Source organism: Megalobrama amblycephala, linkage group LG24, assembly GCF_018812025.1.
Source record: "Megalobrama amblycephala isolate DHTTF-2021 linkage group LG24, ASM1881202v1, whole genome shotgun sequence".
NCBI classification, from domain to species: Eukaryota; Metazoa; Chordata; class Actinopteri; order Cypriniformes; family Xenocyprididae; genus Megalobrama; species Megalobrama amblycephala.
In genome coordinates this window covers 19,838,059-19,853,479 of record NC_063067.1, presented here as the reverse complement: position 1 = coordinate 19,853,479, position 15,421 = coordinate 19,838,059, and the positions used below count along the sequence as shown (strand labels likewise).

General features: G+C 37.4%; 1 protein-coding gene across 5 annotated transcripts; it reads left to right on the top strand.

The window, feature by feature from the left end:
- Positions 1–1,388: 1,388 nt before the first annotated feature.
- Positions 1,389–14,677, top strand: pfkfb1 (6-phosphofructo-2-kinase/fructose-2,6-biphosphatase 1). 5 transcript variants are annotated; one of them, XM_048177393.1, is made up of 14 exons: positions 1,389–1,575; positions 7,226–7,351; positions 7,478–7,574; positions 7,697–7,763; positions 7,962–8,036; positions 9,426–9,482; positions 9,585–9,706; positions 9,806–10,013; positions 11,793–11,939; positions 12,013–12,117; positions 12,193–12,322; positions 12,421–12,483; positions 14,450–14,514; positions 14,594–14,677. In XM_048177393.1, exons 1-14 carry the CDS (start codon positions 1,521–1,523, stop codon positions 14,651–14,653), a joined length of 1,377 nt encoding a protein of 458 aa, XP_048033350.1. In that variant the 5' UTR covers positions 1,389–1,520; the 3' UTR covers positions 14,654–14,677. The 5 variants fall into 5 exon arrangements, with proteins under 5 accessions (XP_048033350.1, XP_048033349.1, XP_048033353.1 ...); XM_048177392.1 differs by lacking the exon at positions 1,389–1,575 and adding an exon at positions 6,301–6,633; XM_048177395.1 differs by lacking the exons at positions 1,389–1,575; positions 7,226–7,351 and having other exon boundaries at positions 7,500–7,574; positions 7,962–8,040.
- The last annotated feature ends 744 nt before the right edge of the window (positions 14,678–15,421 follow it).

The window sequence follows — 15,421 nt, the reverse complement described above, 5'->3', positions numbered from 1 at the left end:
CTGTCTGTTTATAAGGCCTAAAAAACCCAGCTTCATGTATTTTATAACACTTCAGTGGATTCTTATCAAGGGGGTCATTTTTTAGGATTTTTAGCTAACCTAAGCTCTGGATCCTGCACCTTGCATTCTGGAGACTCCAGGTAGGTTGCAGCTCTGGAAAATGGTGGCTGGGACTAAAGGGTTCCTGATGGTTTCACACTTAATTCTTCACCTTAATTCTTAATTATTTTGCTGTTAACGTGTCTTTTCTTTTCCAGCTGTTTTGTATGACCCCGCTGACCCAATGAGCATTTTGCTGTCCTTGGTCATGCTTTAACTTTGCAATTTCTAGTATTGCATTAGTATTGCGTCCTTCTCATGAGTATTTAATAATTTTTGACTTTTCAGTCTGAGTTAAATCCTTTTTTGGCTCATTTTGCCTGTAAAAGAAAACTTGCCTAATAATTCTGCACACCTGAATATAAGCATTTTTCATTTCCAGCCTTCATGAACAATTATATATCACTTATAAATGATTAAAACAATATTAATAGTAGTTATTAAGATTGATGTGGATTGGAATTGGTAAAATGTGCTTGGGAAAAAAATATGATCAGAAAATCAACTTGCTAATAATTCTGCATCCCTGATGATGACCCCTGGCTGTCTACCATTGAAAGCGCCTACAATGGGCACACAAGTGTCAGAACTGGACCTTGGAGCAGTGGAAGGTTGCCTAGTCCGATGAGTCCCATTTTCTTTTACATCAAGTGGACAGTTGTGTATGTGTGTGCCGTTTACCTAAGGGAAGTAATGGCATCAGAATTCACTGTGGGACGACGACAAGCCGGTGGAGGGAGTTTGATGCTCTGGGCAATGTTCTGCTGGGAAACCCTTGGTCCGGCCATTCACGTGACATGTGCCACCTACCTAAACACTGTTGCAGACCAGGTACACCCCTCCATGACAATGGTGTTCCCTGGTGGAAGTGGACTCTTTCAGCAGGATAATGCACAAGGCACACATTTTTAATGATGAATTAATGATGAGTTCAAGGTGTTGCCTTGGCCTCCAAATTCCCCAAATCTCAATCCAGTAGAGTATCTGTGGCATGTGCTGGACAAACAAGTTTGATCCATGGCGGCTCCACCTCGCAACCTACAGGACTTGAAGGATCTGCTGCTAACGTTTTAGTGCCAGATACCACAGGATCTTCAGGGATCTTGTAGAGTCCATGACTCAGAGGGTTGGCGCTGTTTTGGCAGTGGCTAGTGGATTAAAAGCATAAAGATTAAAACACAGCAACATAACCCTAGCTGTTGTTGTGAGTAGCCTGTGCTCTCTGAGCTTGTGAACTCAGTCTGGCAGACATTAAAGGAAAAGGCCAGGCAGCACAGATCATATGTCTACATGTCATCTGGGTGGGGGCTGATACACAAGCTTCTCTCGTTCAGTTACATTAAAACGAGCTTCTGGAATGCATCACACCGCTCATGACACAAGTCAGGGATCAATATTTACAGATCTTCTAGTTTTCCCTAATGATGGATGCATTTCCGAAGGAATTCTTCAGACGAACCCGCTGTGACAGTGCTGGTGAGTTCAAAGAAGCACGACAGGAACTGATTGAGTGTGAACAGGCAACAGATGAATAGTACTGGGATAGTTTGTTGGGAAAGCATAAGCTGTCAGGATTAGGCTTTGTTTAATGTTGATGATTTTAATTTTGGCTGGTGGATTATTGTCATTTGGTTCTACAGTTTGCTACATGGAGCTAAAATTTAGTGGAGAACCAGCAGGTTAAAATGATTAACTTGTTTATTTCAGTCACTACAAGTAGCACATGTGGTCATGAGTGTAGTATGTGTTCTCAAGGAAGCTGTCTCGTGGCAAAGATATCAGATATCAGAGTGCACACTCATTGCTGTACCAGCTGCCTCTTATCTCAGAAAGCTTTCTGAGATATTAATATGATTGTCTTTGAACCATACTTCACAGCAAACATGCAAACAAGAATATTAAGACCAAACATCAATTGGACATCAATGTGTGGATGTCAAATGGACATCAAGTTTTTGACGTCAGTCTGATTTGCATTTTTGATGTCAATTTGATGTTTTTTTTAAACATCAATTGGACGTCAGTGTATGGATGTCAAATGGACGTCATGTTTTTAACGTCAATTTGATGGGTTTTTGTAAACATCATTTAGACATCAGTGAGTGAATGTCAAAATGGACGTCAAGTTTTTGACGTCAGTTTGAAGTGCACTTTTGATGTCAATTTGCTGTTTTTGTAAACATCAAATTGACGTCATTGTGTGGATGTCAAATGGATGTCAAGTTTTTGACGTCAATTTGATGTTTTTTTTAAACATCATTTGTACGTCAGTGTGTGGATGTCAAATGGACGTCATGTTTTTGACGTCAATTTGATGTTTTTTTTAAACATCAATTGTACGTCAGTGTGTGGATGTCAAATGGACGTCATGTTTTTGACGTCAATTTGATGGTTTTTTTAAACATCAATTGGACGTCATTGTGTGGATGTCAAATGGATGTCCTGTTTTTGACGTCAATTTGATGTTTTTTTTAAACATCAATTGGACGTCAGTGTATGGATGTCAAATGGACGTCATGTTTTTAACGTCAATTTGATGGGTTTTTGTAAACATCATTTAGACATCAGTGAGTGAATGTCAAAATGGACGTCAAGTTTTTGACGTCAGTTTGAAGTGCACTTTTGATGTCAATTTGCTGTTTTTGTAAACATCAAATTGACGTCATTGTGTGGATGTCAAATGGATGTCAAGTTTTTGACGTCAATTTGATGGTTTTTTTAAACATCAATTGTACGTCAGTGTGTGGATGTCAAATGGATGTCCTGTTTTTGACGTCAATTTGATGTTTTTTTTTAAACATCATTTAGACATCATTGTGTGGATGTCAAATGGATGTCAAGTTTTTGACGTCAGTTTGATGTGCAGTTTTGATCTGTTTTTTGACGTCAATTTGATGGTTTTTTTAAACATCTATTGTACGTCAGTGTGTGGATGACAAAATGGACATCAAGTTTTTAACGTCAATTTGATGGGTTTTTGTAAACATCATTTAGACATCAGTGAGTGAATGTCAAAATGGACATCAAGTTTTTGACATCAGTTTGAAGTGCATTTTTGATGTCAATTTGATGTTTTCTTTTAAACATCAATTGGACATCATTGTGTGGATGTTAAATGGACGGCAAGTTTTTGACGTCAGTTTGATGTGCAGTTTTGATCTGTTTTTTGACGTCAATTTGATGGTTTTTTAAACATCAATTGTACGTCAGTGTGTGGATGACAAATGGACGTCGTGTTTTTGACGTTAATTTGATGGGTTTTTTTAAACATCAATTAGACATCAGTGAGTGAATGTCAAAATGGACGTCAAGTTTTTGACATCAGTTTGAAGTGCAGTTTTGATCTGTTTTTTGACGTCAATTTGATGGTTTTTTAAACATCAATTGTACGTCAGTGTGTGGATGTCAAATGGATGTCCTGTTTTTGACGTCAATTTGATGTTTTTTTTTAAACATCATTTAGACATCAGTGAGTGAATGTCAAATGGACGTCAAGTTTTTGACATCAGTTTGATGTGCAGTTTTGATCTGTTTTTTGACGTCAATTTGATGTTTTTTTTAAACATCAGTTGGACGTCGTGTGGATGTCAAATGGATGTCAAGTTTTTGACGTCAGTTTGATGTGCAGTTTTGATCTGTTTTTTGACGTCAATTTGATGGTTTTTTTAAACATCTATTGTACGTCAGTGTGTGGATGACAAAATGGACATCAAGTTTTTAACGTCAATTTGATGGGTTTTTGTAAACATCATTTAGACATCAGTGAGTGAATGTCAAAATGGACATCAAGTTTTTGACATCAGTTTGAAGTGCATTTTTGATGTCAATTTGATGTTTTCTTTTAAACATCAATTGGACATCATTGTGTGGATGTTAAATGGACGGCAAGTTTTTGACGTCAGTTTGATGTGCAGTTTTGATCTGTTTTTTGACGTCAATTTGATGGTTTTTTAAACATCAATTGTACGTCAGTGTGTGGATGACAAATGGACGTCGTGTTTTTGACGTTAATTTGATGGGTTTTTTTAAACATCAATTAGACATCAGTGAGTGAATGTCAAAATGGACGTCAAGTTTTTGACATCAGTTTGATGTGCATTTTTGATGTCAATTTGATGGTTTTTTTAAACATCAATTGGACGTCATTGCGTGGATGTCAAATGGACGTCATGTTTTTAATGTCAATTTGATGGTTTTTGTAAACATCATTTAGATATCAGTGAGTGAATGTCAAATGGATTTCAAGTTTTTGACGTCAGTTTGATGTGCAGTTTTGATCTGTTTTTTGACGTCAATTTGATGGTTTTTTTAAACATCAATTGTACGTCAGTGTGTAGATGACAAATGGACATCATGTTTTTGACGTCAATTTGATGGGGGGTTTTTTGAACATCAATTAGACATCAGTGAGTGAATGTCAAATGGACGTCAAGTTTTTGACATCAGTTTGGTTTGCATTTTTGACGTCAATTTTATGTTTTTTTTTAAACATCTTAGAGCAAATTGACAAATAAATAACAGTGTACTTATATTTTAGAGCTGTCGGGGCGGATTTTGCCCATGCGTGTCACAGTAGCCTATATGAGTACATGGAAAATGACCGTGATTTTAACAGTAAAAGACTGTAAAAATGCTGCGGTGAAAAACTGTCAATTGGTTTACAGAAAGTTTCCGTACTATATACGGTGAATAACTGTAATAGATCTAACGGTACATTTAATGTAATTTTATGGTAAAATACCGTTAAATTCACAGTTTTTGGAAGTGAAAAATAACAATTCATTGTAAAATTTACAGTGAAAAACCGTAAATTGACATTCCCACAATTCCCTGCGTGACACTTCACATTTGATATATTTTCGTTGAAATAACTCTGTTTCTTCTTAGTTTTTCTCATTTTTTTCTAATCAGTTATGTACATTAGGGTTTTATGTAATGTCTAATGTTGTTAAATTAATGTTTATTGCATTTTTAAAATTTCATGCATGTTACCATGATGGTGTTTAGTGTGTGTGTGAATGACACTGTGTGCACCTTCTATATATTAGTATTGTCCTTCCTCAGCTTGTGGAAAAGCTGCTTGTGATGAACTTTGATTCATCATGTGACTCTTATCACCACTGTGTTTGGTGACTGTCAGTGTATTATAAAGGTACAAAACAGATATTAGTACTTCATTAGGTTGGTAAATTAACATTATATCAGTTAATGAAATACGTTATTTTACCGTAAATTTAACAGATTTTTTTTTTTTACGTTGCTACTGTATTTTTTACGGTAAAGTTCTGGCAACCACAGCTGCCGTTTTTTTTACCGTAAATTTTACTGGGATTTTTAAAGTTTAAAGTTTATTGTCCCAAAATTACCCATGGATCATTCAAAATGACAAACCTCTGATCACTGGTTGAAAAAAAACAAATATTATTTTTGATAAGAGACTTTGTACATTTATCTAGACAAGAGCATTCCAACCACATCTGAAGAGCAATCACACACGCATCTGTTTTTTCCTGCAGGTGCTAACCTTTCAACATCCTATCTGTGTATACAGCATAATGTTGTCACTACATCACAGCAGCCTTATCTTAAATTAACATGTGGTCTATTCTTCATCACAGCAGGCTGTCTGCAAAGGAGATGTTACATTATTAAGGCCGTGATATCAAATGACACATGGTGATAAGGGAACAACCTGAAATCAGGCACATGGAGAATCAGACAAGACACACTTGAAGGCCTAAGTCTGTCTGCAGTCTTACTAATCTTATTTACCACATCCTGACCAAGCTGCTTTTGAACTAGGCCTCATTGTGTCACAGTTACGTGATGCTAAATGGGTCATGAATTTGGATTTTGTTTATTTGAAATTTGAAGATAACCGTGTTTACAATGCATTTTAGAAGATATTTGTAAACTTTAATAAAGGATAAAACTGAAATAATAAATACTGTAGATCAAAACCATTATAATGTGATCTTCTCTCGCTCTACACACACACACACACACATATGTATATATATATATATATATATATATATATATATATATATATATATATATATATATATATATATGCTTTTTTTAAAATCAAATTTTATTGTTTTGCAAGAGAACTTTGCAAATGAAGACACTATACATTCTAATTAAGTCTTATTGTGACAGTTTCTAAAATATATACGGCAACATATCTGAACATAATGTTTTATTTTTATTTAGAATTTTTCTCATGAAGCCAAAAGTGACAGACTCAAAGCCTCCAAAGGGTTAATTAAGTCAATTACCAATGGCAGCCAGGATCCTGTCTCTCCACTGTGCCAAACTTGTCTCTCCTCCCAACTCTTCCCGCCTCAGTCAGGTGACCTGAGCAGGGACAGGGTTGATGGGAACCCAGCCATGTGTTCTCAGTTCCTAAACACACAGTCAGCAGCGCAGGGCCCAACGACATGTCCTCCGAGCAGAAGGAGCTCACACAAACACCTCTGCTCAAGATATGGGTGCCGTGGATGAGCAGTTCCCTAAGCCAGAGGAGAGGCTGTAAGTGAGGGGATATCTTAATTTCAACTGCCTTTCCTTCTCTTTTTCGCTATTTGCTTTTTCTCTCACCTCTCAAGTGTTAACCTCTTGTAGATGATCAACCCGGGTGTTGTGAACTTCAGCCCTGCCTGCTTCCTTAGTCTGCATTTGATAACATTGCCTCTTGAAGCAGCAAGTTTTGTGTTCTTGAGAGCTTTGTTTCTTCAGTTGTGGCAACGGAATGAAAAGTGCTGGAGTTGGCTTCAAGACTTATGTGATTCCTTGGTTGCTGTGGGATGTTCTTTCATTAGTTTTTGTACATTCAGCCTCTCTTCACTTGAATAACCCTGCTGTCTCAGTACAAATCAGTAAAGAATTAATGGCAATCTGATGATGAAGATGTGTAGGTTTTAGTGCAGAATTTAATGGGTTCCTGTGTGTTCTTTTGATGCTGCCATATGCCAGTCCTCTTCTTGTACCTCTTTCATTCTTTATTCCGGCTATCAAATTGATTTTATATTGACATCATCTTGTGAATGCATATAGAACATCTCCAACCTTGCGATCAAACCATACTCAGACTTTAACGTCAATGTTTTCTACTGGTCCACAGCTTCACGACCCCAGTTTACAAACTGTCCTACAATGATTGTGATGGTTGGACTGCCGGCCAGGGGAAAGACCTATATCTCTAAAAAGTTAACCCGGTACCTAAATTGGATTGGAGTCCCAACTCAAGGTGAGCGTATCAAGTTAATGATCAGCTCTTAATGGCACGCATTGTTTATGTTTGTAGTATATATTATACATAGATAGATAGAGATATATAAAACATAATAATTTTATTGTGATGTTGTATGCAAAGTCTTTAATTTGGGTCAGTATCGAAGGGAGGTTGTGCAGACTTACAAGAACTATGAATTTTTTCGTCCGGACAATGAGGAGGCCATGAAAATCCGCAGGTAAAATACATTTAAGATGACTATATATAGCTTCTAAATAACAAGATTACGTTTGAGCTCTGTCTGTCACTGTGAGGACTGAATTTGTCTTTTGTACCTATGTATTTCCGTCATGTGTTCAGAGCCTGTGCCTCAAGCGCTCTTAAGGACATCGCCAATTACTTCGATAAGGAGCAGGGACAAGTAGCAGTGAGTCAAGAATGTAATGGATAACAGTTCTGCTGTCTGTCCAAGCTATTAATCACCTAGTACAATTGAGATTATTATTAGATTAGTTTGGAAGAGATTAGTTTGGTTATATGATTAGTTTGGAATTCTGCACACTCTTATTGAGGGGTCGACAAATTTTTAAGATGCAAATCAATCTTTGACAAATACTCTTCACAGGTGTTTGATGCTACTAATACCACAAGGGATAGAAGAGGGGTCATCATCAGTTTTGCAAAGGAGAAGGGCTACAAGGCAGGTGCAGCAGGGTTTTATTAATTCAACAGCTTGCTTTATGGAAGTCTGCCTATTCTTCACATTGCATTCATTTTGATGATTTGTGAGATTTTACTTCAAAACAGTAGCTTTCCAAGATTTTTAAAGATATATGAATTAAGGTATTTATTAATGTAAAATGCTTAAAGGTGCCCTAGATTCAAAAATTGAATTTACCTCGGCATAGTTAAATAACAAGAGTTCAGTACATGGAAAAGACATAGAGTGAGTCTCAAACTCCATTGTTTCCTCCTTCTTATGTAAATCTAATTTGTTTAAAAGACCTCAGAAGAACAGGCGAATCTCAACATAACACCGACTGTTACGTAACAGTCGGGGTGTACGCCCCCAATATCTGCATATACCAGCCCATGTTCCCAACATTATGAAAGGCATTAGACAAGGGTAGAACGTCTGGATCTGCACAGGTGAATCAACAGACTAGGTAAGCAAGCAAGGACAATAGCAAAAAATGGCAGATGGAGCAATAATAACTGACATGATTCATGATTACATTATATTTTTAGTGATATTTGTAAATTGTCTTTCTAAATGTTTCGTTAGCATGTTGCTAATGTACTGTTAAATGTGGTTAAAGTTACCATCGTTTATTACTATATTCACGGAGACAAGAGAGCCGTCGCTATTTTCATTTTTAAACACTTGCAGTCTGTATAATTCATAAACACAACTTCATTCTTTATAAATCTCTCCAACAGTGTAGCATTAGCCGTTAGCCACGGAGCACAGCCTCAAACTCATTCAGAATCAATGTAAACATCAAAATAAACACTGTACTTACACGATTAGACATGCTGCATGACGAACACTTTGTAAAGATCCATTTTGAGGGTTATATTAACTGTTTGAACTTTTTTTATGTTGTTTAAGGCAAGCGCGAGCTCTTGGGGCGTGGAGCACGAGAATTAAAGGGCCACACACCCTGAATCGGCTCATTTATAATGATGCCCCAAAATAGGCAGTTAAAAAAATGAATTAAAAAAAATCTATGGGGTATGAGCTGAAACTTCACAGACACATTCAGGGGACACCTTAGACTTGTATTACATCTTGTAAAAACTGGTTCTAGGGCACCTTTAAACCAGAGCCATTGCCAAAGGGGGAGCCTCATAGATTAAAATGTTATAGGATCTCAATGGGTAGACTGTCTGCCCATCAATCTTAAACATTTGTTTTCATTAAATATCAATTCTGGATTGAGCTATTTTTGGATTACTTAAAACAGCTGTTTTAAAGACAAGGGCTGGCAGGGATGATTTCACCACCTATTCATTATGAAAACAGTTAAACTACTGTCACACTTTAATATTTTCAAACCAAAATTTCATAAAAAATGTTTTTGTTCAGGTGTTTTTCATTGAGTCAATTTGTGACGACCCAGAAATCATTGAGGCAAATATAATGGTAAGATTGTTTTTTTTAAACTATTAATGTAAAGCTATTAAAAAATTAATAATATATTATTATTATTTGCTTGTTTTTTTTTATTTAATGGATTTTTTACAGCAAGTAAAATTAAGCAGCCCAGATTATGAAAACTACGACAAAGAGGAAGCACTGGTGGACTTTCTGAATCGTATTGATTGTTACAAAATGTCCTATGTCTCCCTGGACGAGGAAAAAGACAGGTACACTGCTGCCAAATTTAATAAGATGTTATTGTACATAACTTCCAACTACATACATATAATTACGGAGTTCCTGAGTTCCTCCCCTCTGTTTTGTAGGCACCTCTCCTTCATTAAGATCTTTAACGTGGGATCCAGGTACCTCGTAAACCGGGTTCAGGATCACATTCAGAGTCGTATCGTGTATTACCTCATGAACATCCACGTCACTCCACGATCCATCTATCTGAGCCGCCATGGAGAAAGTGAGCTCAACCTGCTGGGACGAATCGGTGGAGACTCAGGCCTCTCCTCACAGGGCCAAAAGGTGATTTCAATGAACTAAACATAAAATCTGTAAAAAAGGTTTTTTTTTTTTTGACACATCACGTGTCAAAAAGTGTACTAATGTTGATGGTAAACTGTTACATCCACATAAATAAGGATATATTTAAAAACATTTCTGTTTCGAAATGCCCTCTGTGCACATTAGCATTTTCAAGAGTGAAAATGCTCGTGAAACATCTAAAAACACTTAAATCATCTTACTGCGCATGTGTAAACTGAAATAAAAGCTCACTGAGATGATACAGAGAGAGCAGACATAACGTTCTCACACAAGTCTTCTGGCACAAGCATTTTATTTACAAAATATCCCACTTCTCACTGGTGTGTCCAGGTTACACTCAAAAATCCATGTATGGTCTCACACACAGTTGTAATTGTTTTGCTGCAGGATAACAATTGTGAGAAAAATTTCATGTCATATTTGCAGCAATGTAATAAGAAGATTGCATCTTTAACAGCACTATAAAAGTGGATAGCAGGTACAGCAATGATAATACAACCATAGATATCTATGGGTACAATAAGCGTCACGTGACTAAAAATCCATCATCGTTTTTGAATACATCCATTTTCACAGTCCACACTACAATGCAAAAATGGTGTTTCAAATGTATCCACTTGGAAAAGCTACATTTTTGCTGGACAAATCTGTCTCAGTGTGGATGAAAGGCCAAAATGTAGAGAAATTTTTTTCAAATTTTTCTCAATTAAAGGGTTAGTTCACCCAAAAATGAAAATAATGTCATTTATTTCTCACCCTCATGTCGTTCCACACCCGTAAGACCTTCATTCATCTTCGGAACACAAATTAAGATATTTTTTGATAAAATCCGATGGCTCAGTGAGGCCACGGTCAGTGAGCGTGTAACAAACTGCCAAAGTCACGTGATTTTAGTAAACTTACGTTACGTCATAAGTGTTTTGAAATTTCAATGGTTCACCACTGGGGGGCGTGATTTTGGAAGTTTGATACACACTCCGAATCACTGATTCCAAACAAAAGATTCGTAAAGCTTCAAAGCTTCTTGAAGCAGTGTTTTGAAATCGCCCATCAATAGATATCGCTGAATAAAGTTGTTATTTTGTTTTTTTGGCGCATAAAAAGTATTCTCGTCGCTTCATAACATTAAGGTTGAACCACTGTAGTCACATGAACTGTTTTAAATATGTCTTTAGAGGCCTCACTGAGCCATCAGATTTTATCAAAAATATCTTAATTTGTGTTGCGAAGATGAATGAAGGTGAAGAACGACATGAGGTTGAGTAATTAATGACACAATTTTCATTTTTGGGTGAACTAACCCTTTAATGTGGACGTAGCTTAAAGTCACCATGAAATCAAGATTGACAGTTCTTGTTTTTATGGAATATTAAAGCATTTATCAGTCATAAGTTGTTTATCAGTGTGCATCATTAATTTTAAAATTCAAGAGCCCTCATGATCTTTAATCAAAATAATTTCCCCTCCCACTTGCAATGACATTTCATCTCTTCTCTGATGACGTTTACCTGTGCGAGGGCGGGACAACCTGTCCCTCACATGACATTACAGCAATAGCAAACCACAACCATCCAACAATTCAGTCAATTCCCAATGGACTAAATAATGTCCCGCCCTACATTTTTTTTCTTGTTCATTTTGATCTGATATACATCTCATTAGGAAAGAAAAGACTTTTAAAAAACCATGTATTTCCGTGATTTGATTTGAACCTTCCTTGAACACAAAGATTAGAATTGCATCTATCTCATTACTCAGTATGCTCAGGCCCTCTCCGAGTTCATCAGAGGTCAATCCATCAAGGACCTGAAGGTGTGGACCAGCCACATGAGAAGGACCATACAGACAGCAGAGGCACTGGGCGTCCCATATGAACAGTGGAAGGCGTTGAATGAAATCGATGCGGTAAGCTAAGTTGTATGCACATGAACAACTGCATATGTACCAGAGTTCAATTGTTTTTTCTTTACATTTTAAGGGTGTATGTGAAGAGATGACATATGAGGAGATTCAGGCAGCCCATCCAGAGGAGTTTGCCTTAAGAGACCAGGACAAGTACCGCTACCGATATCCAAAGGGTGAAGTGAGTCCCGTCCACGACACAAATGAGTTTGTGTGGAAATATATAGAGAAATATGCCATTTTCTGTGTTCTGCAGTCATATGAAGACCTGGTGCACCGTCTAGAGCCAGTCATAATGGAGCTTGAGAGACAAGAGAATGTGCTGGTCATCTGCCATCAGGCAGTCATGCGTTGTCTACTGGCCTACTTTCTGGACAAAAGTGCAGGTCTAAACCACAAGCACTGCTGTCACAGTCTATGAATTGCAATTTGTCACCGTGATAGCATAATTTTTGCCAATTATACATCTTTGATTTGTCCTCAGATGATCTACCATATCTAAAGTGTCCTCTGCATACTGTTCTGAAACTGACTCCATTAGCTTACGGTGAGTAGCCATAGCTGTGGTTTTATTTCAAACATAATTTGGGTTACTGCTATGTTTTAAAGGTGTGGAAATCCCTTGTTTTTCCTCCTTTGTTTCGTTTGAGAGAACTAGATCTAAGTAGATAAATTTGAAAAATGATTATCTAAGATAAAAATGAAAAGTAGCTAGTAGCACCTGTTCAACCTTCTTGACAGTATCCAACAAGAAAAACAACATAACATTCCAAATTATATTTGGTTTATTGGATGCAATCCTGTTACCACATGATTTTCTCTTAATACAAATTACTTCATTAAGTTGGCTTGAAAAAGTCAACTTACTGTTATGCTATTTTCTTCTGAGACTAACATTTCTGACTCTAACTCCTCCTAGAGCTTTAACTCTACAAACTCCAAACTCGGCTCAGACCTTCAAACTGTTCTGACTTAGTGTGCTATATCTTTTCTAACTGATCCAACTTACGGTTTTCCTAAAAATGACTGTTAAAGCTCGGAAAAAATTCTATCTATCTATCTATCTATCTATCTATCTATCTATCTATCTATCTATCTATCTATCTATCTATCTATCTATCTATCTATCTATCTATCTATCTCATAGCAACCACCCAGAACAACCTAGCAACCACCCAGAACAACCTAGCAACCACATAGCAACCACCCAGAACAACATGGCAACCACCTAGCAACCACACAAATCACCCTGGCAACATCCTAGAAACCAGTCCGAGTACCCTAGCAACTGCATAGCAACACTCTAGCAACCACCCAGAATACCTTAGCAACCGCATAGCAACACCCTAGCAACCACCCAGAATACCTTAGCAACTGCATAGCAACACTCTAGCAACCACCCATAATACCTTAGCAACCGCATAGCAACACCCTAGCAACCACCCAGAATACCTTAGCAACTGCATAGCAACACCCTAGCAACCACCCTGAGTACCCTAGCAACCTCATAGCAACACCTTAGCAACCACCCCGAATACCTTAGCAACCGCATAGCAACACCTTAGTAACCACCCCAAGTACCCTAGCAACTGTATAGCAACACCTTAGCAACCACCCCGAGTACCCTAGCAACTGTATAACAACACCCTAGCAACCACCCTGAATACCTTAGCAACCGCATAGCAACACCCTAGCAACCACCCATAATACCTTAGCAACTGCATAGCAACACCCTAGCAACCACCCTGAGTACCATAGCAACCTCATAGCAACACCTTAGCAACCACCCGAGTACCCTAGCAACACCTTAGCAACCACTCCGAGTACCCTAGCAACTGTATAGCAACACCCTAGCAACCACCCCGAATACCTTAGCAACCGCATAGCAACACCTTAGTAACCACCCCAAGTACCCTAGCAACTGTATAGCAACACCCTAGCAACCACCCAAAATACCTTAGCAACCACCCAAAATACCTTAGCAACCGCATAGCAACACCCTAGCAACCACCCAGAATACCTTAGCAACTGCATAGCAACACCCTAGCAAACCACCCTGAGTACCCTAGCAACCTCATAGCAACACCTCAGCAACCACCCCGAGTACCCTAGCAACATCATAGCAACACCTTAGCAACCACTCCGAGTACCCTAGCAACTGTATAGCAACACCCTAGCAACCACACCAAATACCTTAGCAACACCTTAGTAACCATCCCAAGTACCCTAGAAACTGTATAGCAACACCTTAGCAACCACCCCGAGTACCCTAGCAACTGTATAGCAAAACCCATACCCTGACCTCTATCTATCTATCTAAACTACTAAACTAAAACTTTCAAACTGAAAACTTTTAAAATTGCTTCAAACTTTCTGGACCGGCTTTTTCAAGCCAACTTAAAGTTTGTCTTGACAAACTTTTTTCATCTAGTTTATTTTGTACCCCATTCATAGAATGTGCTATACTTGATGCAATAAATACTGTCATGTGTTCTTTTATGCCTTCCTTGTAGGATGCAAAGTGGAGTCCTTCTATTTGAACATCCAAGCAGTGAACACTCACAGGGACAAACCCACAGTAAGTCATGAAACCCTATGGAATTATGATTTTTAAACTGTGATGAGTGTCTAAAAGGGATTTCTTGTTTGCATTCCAGAATGTGAATATTGCAAGAAAGCCAGAAGAAGCACTCCGGACTGTACCTGAACATCTATAATCATTAAAAAAATCTCAAAGTTGCCATTTTTGCACAATTAATCTACACATACTGTATATAGATTGTGTAAATGGATAGCAAGGTGGGAGGAAGAATATAGAAGGGCATAATTATGTGTTTTCATTAAGATTATCAAGACTTACAAACACAGTGTGGTCTAAAAGTCTGAGACTGCATCTGGCTATTTTTTTTTTTATATAATTTGTCATGAAATATTTTGTAATAAATTAGAAAATACAGGACATTATTTTTAAATTAAGTTTTGAATCCAAACTTGGGTTTTTCTAACTAAACTTTAAAAATCAAGTATTTTGTTGATAAGATGGAAATATTGCAACTAAAGAGTGAGAATGACCTTTTCTTACTATAAATGTTTAGTTATTATAACAGGTGCAATCCCTATTGTATGAATGAGAATGTAGTCTTTATTTAATTTGGCTGTTTTAATATTGAGTTCAGAGAGCTTGGAATAATGCCATTTTATGCATTCATAAAGTACAGTATTCAGAAGCTTGTTCAGTTACCAGTCGGCTACCATGGACAGCAACCAAACAAATAAATTTATATTAGTCATCACAATATCTCACAAGAGCATTCTCAAGCCACTTCACTCCTCACAGTTCCTTATTTATTATTATGTCCACGAGAGCCTCTCCGAAATCCTTTTTCCAGCCTAACTGAGATTTCTACAGTAAATATTACATCAACTTACAATAGTGCTGTTTAGAAAAAATGTGTAACGGCTGAAAAGCTACTGGCACAGTTTCC